At 43.8% G+C, this 21,453-nt stretch overlaps 1 protein-coding gene and 1 pseudogene across 1 annotated transcript; one reads left to right on the top strand and one right to left on the bottom strand.

Annotated features, from left to right (window-relative positions):
• Positions 1–14,042: 14,042 nt before the first annotated feature.
• On the bottom strand, positions 14,043–16,191 carry LOC133906032 (uncharacterized). The gene is made up of 2 exons (XM_062347830.1): positions 16,055–16,191; positions 14,043–15,967 (listed from the first exon to the last, which is right to left on the bottom strand). Exons 1-2 carry the CDS (start codon positions 16,101–16,103, stop codon positions 14,043–14,045), a joined length of 1,974 nt encoding a protein of 657 aa, XP_062203814.1. The 5' UTR covers positions 16,104–16,191.
• A 247-nt stretch (positions 16,192–16,438) lies between these two features.
• LOC133906033 (uncharacterized) lies at positions 16,439–21,239 on the top strand (annotated as a pseudogene).
• The last annotated feature ends 214 nt before the right edge of the window (positions 21,240–21,453 follow it).

Below are 21,453 nucleotides of genomic sequence, written 5' to 3' on the forward strand. Positions count from 1 at the left end.
CCTAGAGGCTTAAAAAACATCAAATTGAAGCTACAATTTTGAAATATAATGCTAGAATCATGTGAATCTACACAATGGAATCAACATTTCCACAAATTTTAGCTAATTTAAGGATATAAATAGCTAGAACCATGATATCGGTGTATCAAGAACCGGGGGTCCCTGAGTCCCGAGGCCAGGCCAGCCATCCGCCACATGGCGCCATCCCGCGAGTTCCCTCCTGCGGGGTGAGGAAAGTTCAAGTCCCGGGAGAAGGTGCTCGGGGCCACAATCCTGGTCCCCGAGCACCCCAGTTCCCCGATAATCCGCGGAGTCTAAGTACCGGGAAGAAAGTGCTCGGGCCGGTGCCTGGTCACCCCCGAGCACCCTAGTCCCCTGATGATCAGAAGAGCTAAAGTTCCGGGAGAGAGTGCTCGGGGTTGCGGGCAGTAACCCCCGAGCACTCGGTTCCCTGAGGTTCTACACAAAGAGTGCTCGGGAGAGAGTGCTCGGGGCTGCACGTGGCAGCCCCCGAGCACTCGGTTCCCCAAAGGACCGTATAAGAGTGCTTGGGAGAGAGTGCTCGGGGCTGCACGTGGCAGCCCCCGGGCACTCAGTTCCCCGAAGGATCGGGCAAGAGTGCTCGGGAGAGAGTGCCCGGGAGAGAGTGCTCGGGGTTGCACGTGGCAGCCCCCGAGCACTCGGTTCCCTGAAAGTACGTGCAGAGTGCTCAGGAGAGAGTGCTCGGGGAGGTGAACAGTACCCCCGAGCACTCGGTGCCCTGACGACCCAGAAAGGTCCCCGAGGGGCCCACCGATGAGGTGTCAATCAGTCAGAGGTCCGAAGCCGCATTTAATGAGCGTGCGTGGTCTGACATCCCCAACTGCTCCCGCCGCAGTGTCAGTTCCTGCCATATTTTGGTAGAGAGGTGTGTGGCTATTAATTGCATGGGTCCCGTCCCGTATCATCCGGCGTATCTCGGGATAACATCGCCAGGATCAAGGCGTTCCGTCTGCCGTCCTGCTGTGGCAGAGGAACAAGACAGAGCGGGCACACCGGGTTGCTCTGCGGTTGCCCGGTGGGCCCTCTCTATGGCGCCCGTTGCCAGGGCGTTTATGGTGACAGGTGACCGGGCGTGCAACGCATTTTCCACCCCCCGGCCACTTCACCCAAAAGAAATGATGACGCCTTTCCCAGTCACGGCGTCTTGGAACTTGTGCCCCCCCCCCTTCCCGTTCGGGGCATGTCGCAGCTGGCGAGTGCTTAAAAGAGTCGGCACCCAGAAGAGAAAAGGGAGATCGAACCGAAAGGAAAAGAAGGACAAGTAGAGGATACGCAGAACAACACAGCATACAAGGCACAAGGAACAGCCCCTGCCGAAGAAGAAGGAGCCTCTTAGTTAGACAAATATTCTTGTAACCAGCACACCCTTGAGGGACTTCCCCAGGGCAGTTATTGCATCCATACAGGAGTAGGGTATTACGCCCCCGTGCGGCCCGAACCTGTCTAAATTCCGGTGCATTTACTTCTCTTTGCACTAGGCCATCATCCCCCACCACCGGCCGTTGCATTTGCATTCACTTCCATTTATTTCTCCGACGAACTTATTCAGGATCATCCCCCCGGCCGAATCTCTAAAAGGGGGTCTCTCGGGATCCCTGCGACAGGAGTTAATCCTCCGACACATGAGCACTCTAGAACATTTTCAAACCCTAAATAAGCTATAAATCTAAATCTACACTTCAAAAAGATGCTACCTAGGGATGAGAGACTCTTACCTTAGATGTCTCCAAGGAATTCAAAAACAAAATCTTCCCCCTTTATTTTCAAAATTCGCGTCTGCCACTTGAGCTGCACTGTTCGAACAACAGTGAGCACGGTCTGAATCGAGCTCCCCACGGGAGGCACTATTTATGGGATATTTCCACAGACGGTTCCTAATGTGAACCGCCTGTGAAAACTAGTTTCCACAAGTGGTTCCTTACGAGAACCGCCTGTGAAAATAGCTTCATTTCTACAAGCGGTTCACATAAGGAATCGCCTGTGAAAATGATTATGCAAATACAAGGCATCATGCAACGCACGTGCATAGCGAGGCGGACATGGTGCAAGGTGGAGAATGATGGTGGCTTCTGCACACAGGCGAGGCGTGTGTGGCCGCGGCGGGTCGATGCAAGCGTACGAATAGTGCAGCGCGGATGGCGACACGAAAGCTTCACGGACATGCGGTGTGCATAGACGTGTATGAGAGCATCAATGGCGGCTAGATTTTCTAGCCGGACGTCGTTGTTAAGGATGGAGCAGAAGGCCATGTACGATGGAAGGAGCTTTGGTGTGTGCGGCTTGTGTGGGAGGCGCATCGGCCTGTGGAGCACGTGGTCGTGATGCTTCAGCTACAGGACCCTTGCGGGCAGTCGACTCATTGTCCACGTGTGCCGTCTAGGCCTGGTGCGGGTGTGTCATCCATATCGGCCTCGGCTGGAGAGGCACATGGAGGAGTCAGCAGTGTGAGGAGCTGGGGCTCGGGTTCGCTAAAGGCGCGCATGCCAGAGTGGATGACTTGCTGGCCAGGAGCCGACCGACTGGATCAGTTGGATAAGAGCTGTGCGGTAGCCGAGTAGTGTCACGATGGAGATCAACATCAGGGCTGGGGTGCGTGATGCATGTGCATATCACGCGTGGAGTGATCGGTTATGCAAGACAGGTGACCTGGCATGTAGAGCTCAGTGGCATGGTGCATAGGCATGTGATGTGGCCTGGTGGTTCGGTAGGCCGGTTAAGCAGGAGGCTCACGTCACATGTTGTAGGCTCATATCACATCTTGCATGTTGTATGCATGCATGTAGTTTGCATGCTAGATAGCCACGTGCATGTAGCATGCATACATGTCGGTTGCATGTGGGACAGGTTGTTCGGTTGGCTGCATGCGTGCGGTGGCTGCGTGTGGCTGGTAGCATGCGGGGCTAGGAAACTGTGCTATAGCCATACGGTCAGGAGTTTAGCACCAGTACGGCTATGTGCCTTTGGCTCGGCAAGATGTGGGTCCAGGTGACCAGGAGGTCGGGTATGTGGCTCGGTCCAAGGAGCTGAGTAGGCCCGTTCGGCTAGCCAGGTGGATGCACATGCGTGAACAGGAGACAATGCAAGGCTTAGTTGGCATGCGGAGTCATGGCTGAGGAGGAACATAGTTGGAATCAGTGTTGTGTTTGTTATGAATCCAAAGGACCAACACCAATATTCATCAGGCATCCCTCCCGAACGGACATGAACACAACTATTCACAATATATAAATACCTACATCTATCAATGCAAAAATAGATGATTGAATCCATTTCTTGTATCTCTCTATCTACACTCAATTTAGTTTAAATACGTTATCAAGCATGCTCTCCACTGAGTGATAAAAAAGAAGAACAGGAGGCATGAAGGCCTCCATCAATCACAAGTGAGTGCCATGGCGAATTTGCACATACCTCCCATGGCTCTGGCATCTGCCCTCCTTCATGTTCTGTGCCAAGACTGTCGTTGCCGTGGTCTTCACTTTGCCCAGGGTCACGGTCGTCGTTGCCACCATGCTCCTAGGGCCGCGATCACGGTCACCTTGGCCGCTGCTTCATCAATGGTTGCAGTCATCGTCATGATCCTCGCCTGCTTCATCGTCCTCGGGTCGACGCGCATGGTGCCGACCCTAGCACCACTCTGACCATGGCCAACGCACATAGGGTCATCCACTCGAGGTGACCTCCATGTACCTTCGGCTACTACCCCACCCACAGCTTCACGCCATTCACCTTTAGCCCGACCGTGACCACTGTCGACCTATCGCCATCGTAGGTGGATATCCCCTTCGATGTTGACTCGGAGCTCCCATCCCCAACACCCATGCCGGTCACCTTGACTAAGCTAGGACCAAACCGCCTAGGCCGCATCGCCGCCACGGTGGTGCACTGCTTCAGCAGCGGTGCACCTGCCTCCAGTAACAGCACCATGGAAGCTCGCCATGGGTTTCCTTTGTACTACACCGATGCGGTCGCTGGATCCGCTCACGGTGATACCGAGGTCGCCCTTAGTAAGTTGCCCTTGACTCTGGCTTGCCACACTCTCCATCACTTTGCAACAGCAGTGGCAACTGCATCCGGACCTTCGCCCGGGATCTTGGACCTCGACGACATCAGGCCTCCGATTCGAGGCCCCCACCGATAGTAGCAGCGGTGACCTAATCTCCTCCTTCAACGGGGAGGAGTACCAGCCGTGCTGAGCGATGCAGCGGAAAGATGATGCAGAGGCGCAGAGGAGCACGGTTGCAGCAGCCGGGGTGGGGTAACCCTAACCCTCACCATCGCCCCAGCCCCTTTTTATCCACCGCGAGCATGCCCTGACCTGGGCCGGCTGAAAGGCCAAGAAGGCCAAGGCCTAGGTTGCCTCGGCCCTCCCTCTAGTGCCACTCCTGCACCGTCCAGATGGGCCTAAAGGCCATCTGGGCTCTTGCCTAGGTTGTCTTGGCCCACTCGCGCCAGCGCCCTCACGAAGCCTCATACCATTTTGCAGAAGACCCCCCTGGGTTTTGAACATATTGCAAGATGGTTCAACTAAATAGTACTCTGTATCTAGTACTTTTCATGTTTAGGCCCTCAATGTTTATTGTAATTATGCATTGTGTTGTTTATTGTTGGAACTTCACATTCCAGACCCTATTCTTTTGGAAATCTATAATGTTTCATGTGTTTGCTCTAATGCAATCCCTATAACATGCTAAGTTCTATTATTGACTTTGTTGATTTTTGCAATTAACCTTATTTATTGCAAGTTTTACATTTGAAATTCACCTTAATTAAGCCCAATGTGCTCACATGCCCAAAGTGCTTAATTCAAGCAAAATTTAAATGCAAAATCAAATTAAGTGATTACCTCAATTTAATATTTGAGAAACACAAGGTAATGAAATAATGGAATCTACTATATATTTGCAGATTATCTATCATTATTGTGAGATCTACATTTTGTCATCTTGAATTAATAACTACCTTCAATGTGTTCTTCCAAATATTCTATTTAGAATAACACAAGGTAATAGAAATATAGGCATCTACTGATAAATGTTAGATTATGCCTCCTACTAGTGCAAGATCTACACCAAATTTGGTTATTATCTTCAACATGTTAGCTACATAATTTGAGGTCTACACTATGTACTTCAAGTCTCAACTTGACTTTACAAATTTTGCATCATTATTAAACCATTACCAAGATGTTTTTTAATTTACCTCTAGTAAATTAATCAAATCTATGAACTAATATCCATGTAGGTCAAGATGACCAGCAAAGAGTTCAATGAACTCGCGCTTTACGATCACAATTATCCAACATAGGCAATGGACGTCGAGGTCAGTCTTGCGTCCCATAGAATAGTAGCAGTACTCCAACCTCTCCAAAAGGGAGATCCACCACTAGCATATTAAGTTAAATATGGAGCATTATACATAATAAGGCACCATATCTATCTGGATCTCAAATCTGAGTATCTAATTGGAGAAAATCCAAGCACTTTATGGCTAGCTTTCAAAACTAGATATGAACAACAGAGGGCAGTCATTGTACCCAAAGCATACCATGAATGGACACATCTTCAACCCCAGGGCTTTAAGTCCGGCGGGGAATACAATCATGATGTTAAAAATTGCGTTTTTGCGAAGAAGAACCTACAGATGCAGAAAAAAATAGAGAAAACTTTATCTACTATACTTCCCTCTTATAGGGTCTTACATCAACAATATCGTGCAAGAAATTACCAAGTGTATTTTGAATTAATTCATATATTACTTCAGACCGAAAAACATAATGAACTCCTCCTAAGGAATAATCATCAGCGTTTAATAGGCGTTGCTCCTTTACCTGAAGTACATTCTAATGTTCAGAATAACAACAAGTTGTCACACTTAGTTTTAACGGACAAAATCAGATGCAGCTTATGTGTGCCCAGGATGTTCAACACACATAAGAATGTCACAGGTGAAGTAACAAAAGTAATACCTTTATAGAATAAATGTTAACTCTTATAGCAAATTCACATATATTATCTTCTAAGAAGATATCTGAAGCGTAACAGAAGCACTGCTGTCAAACAACACCACAGGCAATCGACCAAGAGACACGCGCCTAGAACGTCACATCCTCATCTTGATAGTCTTCAACATCTTCACTCATTGAGCAGCACCATGCATGTCGCATGACATAAGGAAAATAACAAGTGTGAACACATGACGCGCTCTACAAGTATACAGGAGAATAATGATATGCAAGCTTATATCAAGGACAAGCTAACACATGGTATAATTGCATAAATGCAAGTAAAGAAGACAATAATGTAATTGAAAAGCATTAATATGTTGTTAAGTGAATGTAACCCAAACAACCCAACAACTAACAACTGAGGCTAACCACCTTGCAAACCTTAACCATCTAGTACCATACCCAAAACTATAACCACAACCAACTAATCATAACCATAACCCAAGCAAACTAATCGTGTGAGGATCCAAGTCTCTCATGACTGCGAGCATGGCTGATATATCAGATTTTACACTCTGCAGAGATTATCCAGTTTTCCCCATGAGTCGTGATTTCCATGTTACTATGTTTGTAAGACACTTAGCACACGCAAGTGGTGTGTCCCCAGGAGATCACTATGAAGCATGGTCTATCAATTAGGTCCTAGTACCCCAAAGGATGCGAGCCAGGTGTCTAATCAATATGCTAAGCCTTACACATATCAGTCTCGTGGTTGGTACGGTAATTCTTAGGTTGTCGCTCCATGAACCGGTCCTTATATGTGATACTTGGACAAAGACTATCCAACAGGGAAATATCCAACAAAATCTAACACCGTTGGTTAAAATGTATCCACAAGCTCACCACATGAACCACCATTATCAAAGCCATCTCTTTGCCCAAGTCCTAGACTTCCATGTTACTATATCAAGTTTATCATCAACACTGCATATGTTCACTAATCCTGTAAATGACACTTCCCAACATCCCAACAGTATGGCTAAACAAATCTACCTAAGAGACTCATACATCTACCACTTAGGCTTCAAGGGATGTAAAGGAAAAACTAGGGCAAACCCTAACATAGGTGACTACCAATCATATTAAGAGACACTGCATGCAATTTTAAAATAAAATATTTAAAACATAGGAGCAATATGATCAAAGAGTACACTTGTCTTTTACCCAATGCTGCTCAGTGTTGTCAAAACCTTGGTCTTGAAGTCTCTCAAACAGATCCGAAGCGTTATCGACTAATCACGGACTCTACTAATAATAAAAAACAACATCGAATAAACACCAAATAAACTCCAAATTGCAAAAATATAAGGAATAGAATGAAAGACTGAGATGCTTGATTGGGCTGGACAAAGAGAATAGAATTGACTGGACTTCTTTTGAAGAAAGATAAAGATATAGGAACTAGGGCTAAGGTTTCACATGAAATGATAGAAAAGATTGGCCGAAGCGTTAACATGTTTTATCTACAAACTAATATATTATTTTAATAACATAAACTTATGTTTGTGATACAATGATATGTAGATTTGATTAGGACCTATATGTCACTGTGACAACCATAAATTTACTAATCAAAATAATATCTTCATGTTGTAGGGATCTAGATGTTCATAAGGGAAAACTACTATAGAGATGTGAGAATTACTATTTGAATCTAGCATGGTTGGGTAGATCTTGTTTTTAGAAAGATTTGAGCGTAAGAATCACTCAAATCGGATCTAGAAGAATATACGCTAAAAACAAGTTTTGGATTAAATTTGAAAAGAGAAGGACCTATATCTAATTATTTAAACTAGCTAAGGACCTGTTTGTAAATCTAAGGCCGACTAGGCTCGGTTGGACACTAACTTGGACCATGACCCTGTGAACCGACTGATGTGGCACGGTCCATCGGTCCATGGTGGACCGATTATGTGGCGAAGAGGGACGGTGGCGGGGTTTTAATCAGAGTCGTTGAGATCGGATCCAACTGTTGCTAGCTATTTTAGGGGTGTTGATGGCTAGCGACCAACGGAGCTAGGCGGTGCTGCTGTAGACATGGCTAAAGATCACTGGAGACACACGCGATCGAGCTCTGATGTTCCAAGCATGATGGGAAATGGACCAAAATAGAGAGGGAGGGATGGTGTCCCACCAGCGTGGTTCTCGTCGACAGGAGACTGGCGGAGGATGATTACCAACGACAAGGTGATGATGGAGGGATTGGAGCTCATCAGGGAGAGTTGTCCAGCAGCGGAGAGACGACAAAGGATGTCGGGATGAGCTCTTTGAGCAGCTGCGGTGCTGAAGAGCTACTCAGAAGGGCGGAGACGGCTTCGACGTGGTGGATTGGCAAGCTCGGTCGAGGCATCATTGGCGGGCGGTATCTAATGTTTTTGGCGTCTTGGCGAAATAGGGCATGGGAGGCAGCGACTTGATGGAAGAAAATGAGGCAAGGGCACAGCCGGGTCTGGGATTTATAGGGCAAAGAGAAAGCGTACGGGAGTTGGAGACCGAGGCGGCGGTGACCAAATTTGTTGGAGATAGGACAGCAACAGGATGCAGGGATCACAAAGACTTGATCTGGTAAGCTTCTAGATGATTCCCCCATCCATATTTGATCAGATTGGCACGGATTTAGCTGGCCGTCTCAATCGTGTGGGGAACGGATTTGGCCAGAGGTAAGAGATGACACTGACATATGGGCCCAGCTGGCAGTGGTACAGAGGGAGAGGGTGAGGGCGTGCAGCTTAGGCGGTGGCTCAGCTTCTAGCCCACGTGTGCACGAGAGGGAAGCAGGCCAGAGGGGCTGCTGAGGAAAAGAACTGGGTTGGCTTGAGCCGGCCCAGGTGGGAGGGAAAAGGAAGGCCAAATGGGCTTGGCCCAGTGGGATGGAATCTGGGCCGAGTATGAAGGAGAGAGGGGGAGAAGTACGGCCACAAAGAAGGATACAACTTCTTGCAAGCATCAGCAGAAACAGAGGAAGAAACCCTCTAAAACAGTAAATGCAATTCAATGTCAAGTTGATAGACACCTAATTGGTAATGTATACCCAGTGGATGGGCAACATCCACAACAAAGCTCAATAGTGCACTCAATTCATGATGCTGGGACATCGGAATACCCTGACTCTATCGTATTGAGAAACCACGAAAAGTCACCAAGGGTACAAGAGATTTCCACTAACTATCTAGATTCTAGAGAATCGTATGACCGAAAGACTACAATTGTAAACAACCTCCAAAATGAACTAGATCCCAAGACCATAGTAGAATGTCAAAAACCGTTCAGACTGGCCTCAATGGGAGGATGCAATCCAAGCAGAGATAGTCTTGTTCACCAAAACATATTCACATCAGTAATACCAACACCTCCAAATGTCTTGCCTATGGGATTCAAAAGGGTTTTCATCCAAAAATGGAATGAGAGCAACGAGGTGGTGAGATACAAAGCATGGCTAGTAGCACAAGGGTTCACGCAGAGACCTGGTATTGATTTCAATGAAACCTATTCTTCAGTCATAAGTGGAATCACATTCTGATATCTTATCTCAATGTCAGTTCAAATTATCTATCTATGCAATTGATGGATGTAGTGACTGCATATTTATATCGGACACTTGATTTGGATATATACATGAAGGTTCCCGATAGAATCCAAATTCCAAATCCAAATGCAAATTGCAACATATATTGTGTAAAGCTCAGTAAGTCACTATTTGGCTTAAAGCAGTCGGTACGAATTTGGTACAACCAATTTAGTGAGTTTCTTCTGCAGAAGAGTTACTCTAATAAATGATGATTGTCCATGCGTGTTCATCAAGAAATCCTCAACAGGATTTTGTATTCTCTCAGTGTATGTTGAGACCTAAATATCATTGGCAACGCACAACATATCAGTGAAGCAGGTGATCATCTAAAGACGGAATTTGAGATGAAGGATTTGGGTAAAACCAAATTTTGTTTGGGTATACAACTCGAGCATCTTCCCTAAGGAATTCTAGTACACAAGCTTCTTATATCCTGAAAATATTAGAGAAATTCAATATGGATAAATCATATCCATCTAAAACACCTATGGTTGTTTGATCTCTAGATATGAAGGAAGATCCATTTAGACCACAGGATGATAGAGTTGAGATATTGGGACCTGATGTTCCATATCTCAGTGCCATTAGAGCGCTCATATATCTTGCAAATTGCATCAAGCCTGATATCGCATTTATAATGAACTTACTAGCTAGACACAGTGCTGCTTCAACTAAACGCTATTGGGCGGGAGTCAAGAATATCCTCAGATATCTCCAAGGCAACAAAGATCTTGGCTTATTTTTTCAATTTTTAAGAAACCAAGATCCAAATATGACAGATAGAAAGATCCAGACACTGACGCTGGCTACTTATCAGATCCCCACAATACCAGATCACAGACATGCTTCGTGTTCTTATATGGTGGAACAACCATATCATGGAAGTCTTCAAAACAAACTCTAGTGGCTACCTCCACCAATCATTATAAAATAATTGTATTATATGAAGCATCATGAGAATACGTGTGGCTTCGCAGAATGATCAACCACATACAACAGTCATGTGGTATTGGTTCCATTGAATCGCCCACCATTATCTACAAAGATAATGCTGCTTGTGTTGCTCAGATCCAAACATGTTACATAAAGAGCAATATCACTAAACATATTGCCCCTAAATTATTTATCCTCATGAATTACAACAAAGTGGAGAGATAAACATTTTGCAAACTAAGTCTCGGGATAACCTCGCAGATTTATTCACAAAGTCCTTTTCAACTTCTACATTCCAAAAATATGTTCATGGAATTGGTATGTGATGACTTCAAAATTTGCAAGGTTCAGGTGGAGTCTCCTCCTGAAATTTTAACCTATTCATACGTCATATTGTACTCACTCACAAGATTTCTCATAAAAGGTTTTAATGAAGCAATATCTACACAAGAATATATGTCATATTTCCTACTTTCCCTACTGGTGTTTTTAAGGAGATATCAAAGACATATTGATCAACAGATCAAACCTATTGTTTCTATAAACTCACTTATGGGTTTTCCTTTCCAAGTTTTCTCATATGAGTTTACAATGAGACAATAACCAATATATGTTGTATCATTTTCTCCTTATTAGGCATCTCCCATCTATTATTAGGCCTAATGTGTCTTATCAACTTTTGATCATAATGTGGTAATTGATAAGGTTGTTAGGAGGCCATTGCCTTCTAGGTAGGTTGTATGTCGGATGTTGGTAGCTTTAGGTCATAAATTTGTGGAGGTGAGCTTCGTCTCATAGATGTTTAGGGGAGACTTGTTGAATCGTATAAGGACTGATGCCTTGTGTTTTGAGTCAAGGATTAACATACAACCACGGGAATTGGTATGGGACGACTGTGGACAAGTAACTATTTGATGTTATTATTGCCTTCTAGAAGTTAGGGCAGCATGTACGGGTGATTCCATAGCTATGGCTCACTCGGAGGGACCTCCATCACCACGGTGGTGGGACCAAGGTCAACTAATTCAACAATTTGTACCCTCTGGACTAGTGAGACCCTAAGTAAAGGACGACTGGCCTCTGAGGCACTTAGTTTAATGTATAAAGGAGGCTAAAATACATTTCGCGAAAGGCAAGAATAGTAATCACTTAGTGAAATACCTGTGTATGATACCTAAGTGAACACTTCGTGACTGCATGGCACCGATGGGTACCACAGGGGTCACTCATTACTCATTGGTAAATAGTACAAACTCTCAAGAGTACAATCTATTCAATAGCCATGCTCGCAGTCATGAGCAACTTGATGATATATCTTCGTTTAGAACTATGTAAAGTCATCAGGATTGCACCTGCATGCATGAGTCATCAGTCGGATGATTGAAATAGAAGGAGAATGTTATTCATGCCTTGGAGGTTATGGATGAATAGGAAATCTTGACATGAAAATAAAGAATGAATATGTCTTATTCTTTATCTTGATGCAAGTTCATATGTGCTTTTAAATATCGTTTAGCTCTATTATCTATTTACGTCTTTTAAAATGTCAAAACTTGCATTTATGCAAAAGGACAAGATTTATGAGCTTTCCTTTGATTAACCATGCATGTATGATAGGTTTTTCTAAACACTAAAGTCTTGTAGAGTATGAAAGTACTCACACTTGCTTAATTATGTGGAATTCACATAATGGAGCTAAATTCTTATACTAAAGTTTCGGAAAGGACGATGACGGTCTTTCTAGGATTCAACTTCCAGTCAGTTGCTTGTGAGTGAACATGAGGCATACCGGCTGGATATTTGCATCTTTCATATTTTGTATCCGTTGTTGCTTTAAATCTTTAATATATTTTAGTTGGCTTTTGAGCCACAATTTGTAAATTTAAATCATTATGAGAAATTTGATAGTTATGCAATGTATGGAAGTGATATCATTTAGTAATCATGTACTTGCCACTGATCATGGGACAAGTACGGTAAACATGAGGTTTTGAGTAATTTAATTACCTGGGATGCTACAGATAATCCCTATTAGAATTCATCCTGATCCACCATGGCGTTTGGTCCAGGTCCATACGAACTCTTTCCCCCCACAAATATGACTAAGCTCCTAATCCATAATCCCCCTGCCCTGTTTCTAGGAGAAATACAATTTAAATGTTGTTCTATGGAAGTATCTAACAAAAAACAAAATTTAGCTAAGTCCCCTTTCATCATCTATTACCAACCTTTTTTGTACTTGTGATCCTTGATTGGAGTTTTTCTTTGATGAGGAGTTGGATTTCTTAGTAGCAACCTAAAAATTCACTACTACGGTGTAATCAGTGTTGCCTACTACCTCCTTCGTAAACTCACCAAAGAATCGACTAAGTGCGAGGTGATCCAACCCTTCATCATATTCCTCCTCATCCTCTAAATGTTTGGCCTTTTTCTTGCCACTATTATTCTTACATTTTGACAACAAATCTTTCAAGCTCAAGATTATTAATCTGATCTACTGCATCTTTAATATCACTAACATTCTTTCCCATATATACTCCTAGGTTAGATATGTTTGATGATATTTGCTTATCAGAAAAGATATAATAACACTTGAAAACATTTTATGTTCACTTAGTTCCTCCGATCTTGCTCTTTTATAAAATTTAAATGTTGTTCTATGGAAGCATCTAACAAAAAGAAAAATTTAGCCAAGTCCCCTCTCATCATTTATTACCAACCTTTTTTTAACCAATATGATGATGATAGGGGGACATATAGTATAGGATATATAGGATAGATAATCATGCATGAATTTCTTTAATAAATGCTTGTTTAGTACATTGTGCTTAGATAATGTTTAATAATAGAGCCAATAATTATGTTTAAGTCCATATCATGTCATCTAAAGACAACACTTACGACTACCAATACATTGAGTTGTCTCTTCCAATGGGCCACTAGCAGCGTGCGTAGAGCTGGGCTGTTGCACGAGAGTTGATTATTCTATTTCTCTTTTGTCTCTCTCCTCTCCATGCGCAAAAGTGCCATGTAAGAAGGATATACGCCCTTCATTGTACTTTCTCTCACCCTTGCTATTAGCTTCTCCTCTTCTAGGGAAAAGGCAGCTTGAATGATTTTATAAATACAACAAACGATCTATTAAAAAGGTGCACCAAGGGAGGACATGATATGTTGGAAACTTGCTAGCCAAGTTATGTAACTTAGAAATGATGTCATAAAGTTCAAATCTAATGAACAATATGAAGTCCTAACTATTTATCTCCTGCATCACTATGATTACAATCATTACTAAAGAGAGCATAGCTTTGTTGAGTAATCCTTAAGCTGACACTTTTAACCAAAATGTTGAAATTGTGTTGCGTCACAAAGTGCATTCAAATGAATAGAACAAGAACACATCACGTATCACACAGGAAGCGAAAGTTTTATTTCATTGCATAGTACTGACTGACCACCAATACATAGTAATACAACATGGTAGCAACCTGATCATTTCGAGATGCACGATGATAAGCATGTCCTTGCTGATGATACATTAGCCCAAATGTCACACTTTTTCTTCCTTTGCGCCTCAGCCACTGCGAGATGTAGCAGCTCAATGTCCTTGCTGAGGACATCAATATCCCCATTCTTTTCCTCCAATGCCACCTTCAGTTTTCCAATCTCACCATCCTTTTCAGCATTGTAGTTCTCAAGTGCCTCAATTTTTGACTCCAGCTTGCATGCTTTAGCATTTTCAGCATCTAATGCTTTTTGGATCGAATTCTTCTCATCATTCAACTGTGAATGCTTGGCCTCAAGTTCATCATAGGATACTTGTAGTTGCGATATAGAAACACGGAGCTCCTCCAACTCAGCCCTCAGCTTATCGGCCTGAGCATTTTTGTCGCGCCCTACTTCCTCAGCCGCCTCCTTGCTGGCTTGGATTTCCTCCACCTTCCTCTTGAGGTCCTCCGATTCCTTCATGATTTCTTCCTTCTTAGCATCAAATGCCTTTGCATCTACCTCCTTCACCTCCGCCAATACACCCAATTCTATCTGGAGCCTCTTAACCTCTGCTTCAGATAGAATATGTTTCTGCTCTATAGTCAAAACCTCTGACCGAAGCTTATCATATTCACCTTGAAGTAAATCCTTGCTAGCTTGGATTTCCTCCACCTTCCTCTTATGATCCTTCGATTCCTTCATGATTTCTACCTTCTCAGCATCAAACGCCTTTGCAGCTTCCTCCTTCGCCTCTGCCATTGCACCCAATTCTATTTGAAGCCTTTTAACCTCTGCTTCATACGACCTATGTTTCTGCTCTGCAGTCAAAACCTCTGACCGAAGCATATCAGTTTCACTCTCCATCGAATCCTTGCTGGCCTGGATTTCCTCCACCTTCCACTTAAGATCCTCTGTTTCCTTCATGATTTCTGCCTTCTCAGCATCAAATGCCATTACAACTGCCTCCTTCGCCTCCGCCAATGCACCCAATTCCATCTTGAGCCTCTTAACCTCTGCTTCAAGCATGTTATGTTTCTGCTCCGCAGTCGAAACCTCCGATCGAAGCTTATCATTTTCACCTTCCACCAAATCCTGGTTGGCCTGTATTTCCTCCACCTTCCTCTTAAGATCCTCCAATTCCTTCATGATTTCTGCCTTCTCAACATCAAATGCCTTCACAGCTGCATCCTTTGCCTCCACCAATGCACCCAATTCTATCTGGAGCCTCTTAACCTCTACTTCAGATAGGATATGTTTCTGCTCTGCATTCAAAATGTCCGATCGAAGCTTATCATTTTCACCCTCCAGCAAATCCTTGCTAGCCTGTATTTCCTTTAGCTTACTCTTAAGGTCCTCTGATTCCTTTATGATTTTTTCCTTCTCATAATCAAATGCCTTTGCAGATTCCTCCTTCGCCTCCACCAATGCACACAATTCCATCTGGAGCCTCTTAACCTCTGCTTCAGATAGGCTATGTTTCTGCTCTGCAGTCAAAACTTTTGATCGAAGCTCATCATTTTTCTCCTTCACCAACTCATATTCCCTCATCTTCACTATGACATCGGCCTCCAATTCCTCTTTCTTAGCCATAACTGCTTGGAGCTCCGACTCCAAAGATGCTACCCTCACATCCATCTCCGTCTTCTGGACCCTCAGCACCTTTAGTTCCTCCACCTTTGCCTTAATTTGCTCCTCTGATTCTGCCTGGTACACCTGGGCTGTGTTCTTGAACTCTTGTAAGCTCCTCTCCACCTCTTCCTTTTGGCTTGAGAACACCTGAGCTGCCTTCGTCGTGTCTTCTAATTGCTTGTCCAGATTAGCCTTCTCACCAGATAGTTGAGTGTTTTTACGCTCCAACTCCCACACCCTGTCTCGCAGTGTTGAGACCTGACGGGATAGGGACGTCACCCTGTCATCAGTGAAGAGATCTGCAAAAGGTATGTTTTAGAGGGGTGTTAGAGGAGAGAGACGGGACCACGCTGCACTGAAAAAAAATAATGTCTTGGCCGTCTCACCTTGAAACCACGATATGTTCTGGAGATTTTGAGAGGTCGACGACGACATGTGGCCGCTGTTGTCTCGCACTCGTTAGAGGTGGAAGACGCGTCGCTATCTTCGCCGTGCTCTAGCCGAAGGATGCGGTCTGGTCCTGTGCCCCTGCCGAAGCTACCTCGAGGTGTATATAAGGGAAGAAGGAAAGGAGAGAGAGAGGATGGAGTGTCGGTGAGGAAGAAGGAAGAAGCAGAGGAGAGAAGGGATGGAGTGTTGGTGAAGAAGAGGAAAGAAGCAGAGGGGAGATATACAGGATGGAGTGTAGGTGAGGAGGAGGAAAGAAGCAGAGGACAGAGGATGGAGTGTCGGTGAGGAGGACGAAAGAAGTAGATGACAGAGGAACAGGGATGGAGAGAGAGAAAGAGAGTACCTTGCTGCCGTCGCTGTCTTGCGCCGGCGGGGTGCTGCCTAACATCAACCAGACGCCGCTGCCCACGAAGGCCGGCGGCAAGGACAAGGCTGAGATCGGATCCGCCTCCCAGGACAGGAGTTCTGAGCCCGCTGGTACCGTCACCGCCGCAGCTCTGTTACTAGCTAGCAGTGTCTTGCTTACGTTAGGCTAGGCGCCGCCATGGATTATATCAAGCGGAGTTGTGGCGGATGATGGATGATTCTTCGATGTACGGAGTATCAATCACTCAATCCTGTGGGAATGGATGCCGTCGTTACTTGCTGTGATCTTTTTTGTTCATTATGGTTTCTGGCTGTGATCCGTGAACGTTTTGTTTGGCAAATTAATGTTAGTGACTGCAATCTGAAACTTTTCTGCTGGTTAGGGTCGATCTTTGTACCAAGCGTTAATATACATACATACGGTTGGCAAATCCATGTGCTCATCAGTTAGCAGCCTTAGCATGATGATTAATAATACACTTCAATGTTTTGTGAGTCTGAATGTTCTGTAATTTTCGGAGGAATTTGCCTGCTTTTTGGTGGCATGCCAGCGCTGGTTTTTGAATTTTGATATGAAAGATCAAAATTGCTGTGTATGGGTTTGCCGTTATAAGGCCCTTTTCTTAGTCTCAAGTTCAGAAAATTCACCATTGCATAAACATGGAGCTGTCGGACAATCCCAAGGGAAGTCATAGGCCTTGCGGACGCCACCACCTTCAGCCGCGCCTGCCGCCGGTGACGACGGAAGCGACGCGCCTCCCCTCGTTCCCTAGTTCTCTCGGTGGCCGACGGCCGCCCCTGGTGTCATGGATGGCCAGCTCCAGCCATCCCCGCCGCCATCGATTGCAAGCTCCGGCTGTCCCTGCCGCCGTTGACAGCGTGCTCCGGTCGTCCAACGCCTTCGCCATTCCCTGTGATGCTGCAGCCAGCATGGTGCAACCTGCGCCCTCGCTGTCGCTCTGCAAATTAGGGTCAACAGGGATGGCATGTCAGTACAAAGGCACTTGGGTGTCATCAAATTGAATATGAAGAGAAAGATTTTAAGGAGTTATCTTCAGGCGCCATCATTCTAGTGAGCTATTTTAGTTTCATTTATAACTAGTGTACAATGCTTTCTTCTTCTGAAACTAGTGCACAATGTTTTTTTTCTTCTGGAACTAGTGCACTGTTAGTGTTGGGTTACTTGAATAAAAACACCATGCCCTGTGTGATGCCTCCTGTTTCAGAATGTCATGCCCTGTGTGATGTCTCTAGTTTCAGAATGTCGTTCCCTGTGATGCCTCTAGTTTGAGAATTCTGGATTGCTTTTGCTAACTAGTATAACTCATCTTTTACTTGAAGTATTCAGTGTGAAGATTGTCATACTAATCTTATTAGTGATTTGGTTCGGAAAAAAAGAAATGATTCCCAAGAGTTCAAATGTTCAGAATGGATGAGAGGAGCTTCGGCAGTTTGTCAGGCTATGGAGTCTATCTTAACAGTTCAGCTCAACAACTAGCAAGACACAAATATGATGATTGCCATCCCATTTTTCATTTTAGTTATTTTTTGGATCGTTTGTGAATATTGCCACCAAATTATACGTTCCTGAGAATTTTTTTCACTTGTCATCGGCTTACATGGCCAATAACACACCTGAACCTTCTGTCATTCTGAATGTATTGCATTGGTTGGTGAAATTAACCTGTTTAAGGGTGAATCCGAATCGCTTGGTTTCAGCAGTTGAAATTTGGGTCTGAAATTCTGATCTCACAATGCAGTGTTCAACTCCTTCTAGGACATCTCTTTAAGACAATTTCTTTTAAAGATCTTCTGCAATTGTACAAAGCGCAGACTGATCGTCATTACATCATATGCTAGTAGTGTCAGATAACCATGTTAAGGATAGATTGTCATCGGCACAGCAAGTTATGTTTTCGCATTTCGAATGGAGAGACACCAACACAAACCATGGTAAATTCAAAAAAGAAAAGCCTGACAATTAACCAGCCAATGCTGTCGACTCTTGACATTCGTTATGGAATCCCAAAATGGTGTCTAATCTACCAGCAAGAAAATCTCATAGATTCCTGAATGAAAATACCATAATGAGTACACATCCAAGCCCCAACAACATATACTACACCAGACAAACAGCAATAACAACACAAAAAATAGAAGCACGCAAGCCAAAGTTCCATTTTATTGTGTAGTGCCAGCTTACAAATATGATGATAGGAGGATGTATAGTATAGGATATATATAGGATAGATAATCATGCATGCATTTCTTTAATAAATACTTATTTAGTACTTTGTACGCAGATAAGGTTTAATAATAGAGCTGATAATTATCTTTAAGTCCATGTCATATCATCTAAAGACAACACACTACATAAGAAACAAGCAAATGAGATACCACATTAGTAACGGCTGCTCAACACGCGTCACTAATATCCTATTAGTGACGGATCTAATAAGGACGCGCCACTAATATCCCTTCTGATCGAAACCAGATATAGACCCGTCACTAATGAGTGGTCATTAGTAACGGGTCGTAACATGATCCGTCATTGATGATAATAGTGATGAGTCAATTGTGACGTTACTAATGACTAGGTCATCAGTGACAAGTAATCCTAGACCAGTCATTAGTGATAGGTCACAACCCGTCACTTATGATCCACTCATTAGTAACGGGTCATCCTATACCAGTCATTAATGACGGATCAACTTGTAATCCGTCACTAATGACCAACTCCAATCACTAATGCCGGTATTTGCAAATATTTTTTATTTTTATTTTTATTTTCTCTTATTTTTTCTCATCTTAATAGCACTAGAATAGGGATCATTGTACATTTCTGCTCAAGTTTGATGTAAGGTGTGACGGCTATGGACACAAACACGTGTTTCGAAAACGGTGCAGAAACTTCCGGGGCGAGAATTCAATCTTCCAAGCCGTTTTTAGCCTCGAAAAATTCTCCGAAACCGATAAAGTTGGGGAGAAATGGATGTAACTTTTTTTTACATTTCCGTAGAGTAAAAAAAAAATGTTAAAATCGAAGTCCGTATGCAAAAGTTATGCCCATTTTACCGAATGCACTCCCGGTCACCTATCAAATTATAACCTTCAACGAAATTTGGTAAAATTAGTCATTAGTGATGGGTCATGGTTATGACGTGTCACTAATGAACTACGTGATAGCAGAGGTGGTAAGGTGGCTACATAAGCGAGGAGGAGGTCACGGGTTCGATTCCCATGGAACGCAAACTTGAAAACAATGTGAAAAAAGCGTGACTTGTGAGGCATATGGGATGGACCTGCGTTGGGATGGCTCAGGTGAAAGCAATATTTTTTGTCTTTTTTGTATCCAAAAAATACAAAAAATATTCATCGGTCATTAGTGATGGGTCAAGATTACAACCTGTCACTAATGTTCAGCCAATAGTAACGGGTCACGGTTACGACCTGTCACTAATGACTGAACATTAATGAAGGGTCACGGTTATGACCCATCACTAATGACCTCATTAGTGATAGGTCATCACCGGTAACTAATGGCCTATTATTAGTGACACGATAAGAGTGACGGGTACAGGACCCGTCACTAATTCCTGTTATCACCCGTCACTAATGATTTTTTTTTCATGTAGTGACACTTAAGACCACCAATACATTGAGTTGTCTCTTCCAATGGGCAACTAGCAGCACGTGTAGAACTAGGCTGCTACACGAGAGATGATTCTTCTATTTCTATTGTCTCTCTCTTCTACATGCGCAAAAGTGCCTTATAAGAAGGATACACGCCCTTTATTGTACTTCCTCTCACTCTTGTTATTAGCTCCCCCTCTTCTTGGGAAAAGGCAGCTTGAATGATTTTATAAGCCCGACGGATGATCTATTAAAAAGGTGCACCAAGGGAGGACATGTTATGTTGGAAACTTGCTAGTCCAGTTATGTAACTTAGAGATGATGTCATAAAGGTTCAATCTAATTAACAATATAAAGTCCTAACTATATAAAGTCCAAAAGGAGGCAGCTGCGAAGGCGTTTGATGCTGAGAAGGTAGAAATCATAAAGGAATCGGAGTATCATATGAGGAAGGTGGAGGAAATCCAGGCCAACAACGATTTGCTGCAAGGTGAATATGATAAGCTCTGATTGAAGCTTTTGACTCTAGAGCAAAAACATATCATGTCTGATGCTGAGGTTAAGAGGCTTCAGATGGAATTGGGTGCGTTGGCAGAGGCGAAGGAGGCAGATGCGAATGCATTTGATGCTGAGAAGGCAAAAATCATGAAGGAATCGGAGGACCTCAAGAGGAATGTGGAGGAAATCCAAGCCAGTAAGGAGGCAAGTGAGGAAGTAGGGCGCGACAAGGATGCTCAGGCCGATAAGCTAAGGGCTGAGTTGGAGGAGCTCTATGTTTCTATGTCGCAACTACAAGTATCCTATGATGAGCTTGAGGCCAAGCGTTCACACCTGAAAGATGAGAACAATTTGGTCCAGAAAGCACTAGATGCTGAAAAGGCTAAAGCATGCAAGCTGAAGTCAAAAATTGAGGCACTTGAGAACTACAATGCTGAAAAGGATGGTGAGATTGGGAAACTGAAGGTGGCATTGGAGGAAAAGAGTGGGGAGATTGATGTCCTCAGCAAGGACATTGAGGTGCTACATGTCGCAGTGGCTGAGGCGCAAAGGAAGAAAAGGTGTGACATTTGGGCTAATTTACCATCATCAAGGACATGCTTATCATCGTGCATCTCAAAATGATGAGGTTGCTACCATGATGTATTACTATGTATTGGTGGCCAGTCGGCACTATGTAATGAAATAAAACTTTCGCTTACTTTGTGATAGGTGATGTGTTCTTGTTCTGTTCATTTGAATGCACTTTGTGATGCCCCACAATTTCAACATTTTGTTTAAAAGTGCCAGCTTAAGGATTATTACTCGACAAAGCTATGCTCCCTTTAGTAATGACCGT

Source organism: Phragmites australis, chromosome 23, assembly GCF_958298935.1.
Source record: "Phragmites australis chromosome 23, lpPhrAust1.1, whole genome shotgun sequence".
Lineage (NCBI taxonomy): Eukaryota > Viridiplantae > Streptophyta > Magnoliopsida > Poales > Poaceae > Phragmites > Phragmites australis.

What these genes read in the sequence shown, in the direction of transcription:
- LOC133906032 (XM_062347830.1), bottom strand. Translation starts at nt 16,103, where the DNA reads ATGTCGTCGTCGACCTCTCAAAATCTCCAGAACATATCGTGGTTTCAA. An exon ending in GAACATATCGTGGTTTCAAG is followed by an intron (nt 15,968 to 16,054) that starts GTGAGACGGCCA and finishes TACCTTTTGCAG; the next exon opens with ATCTCTTCACTGATGACAGG.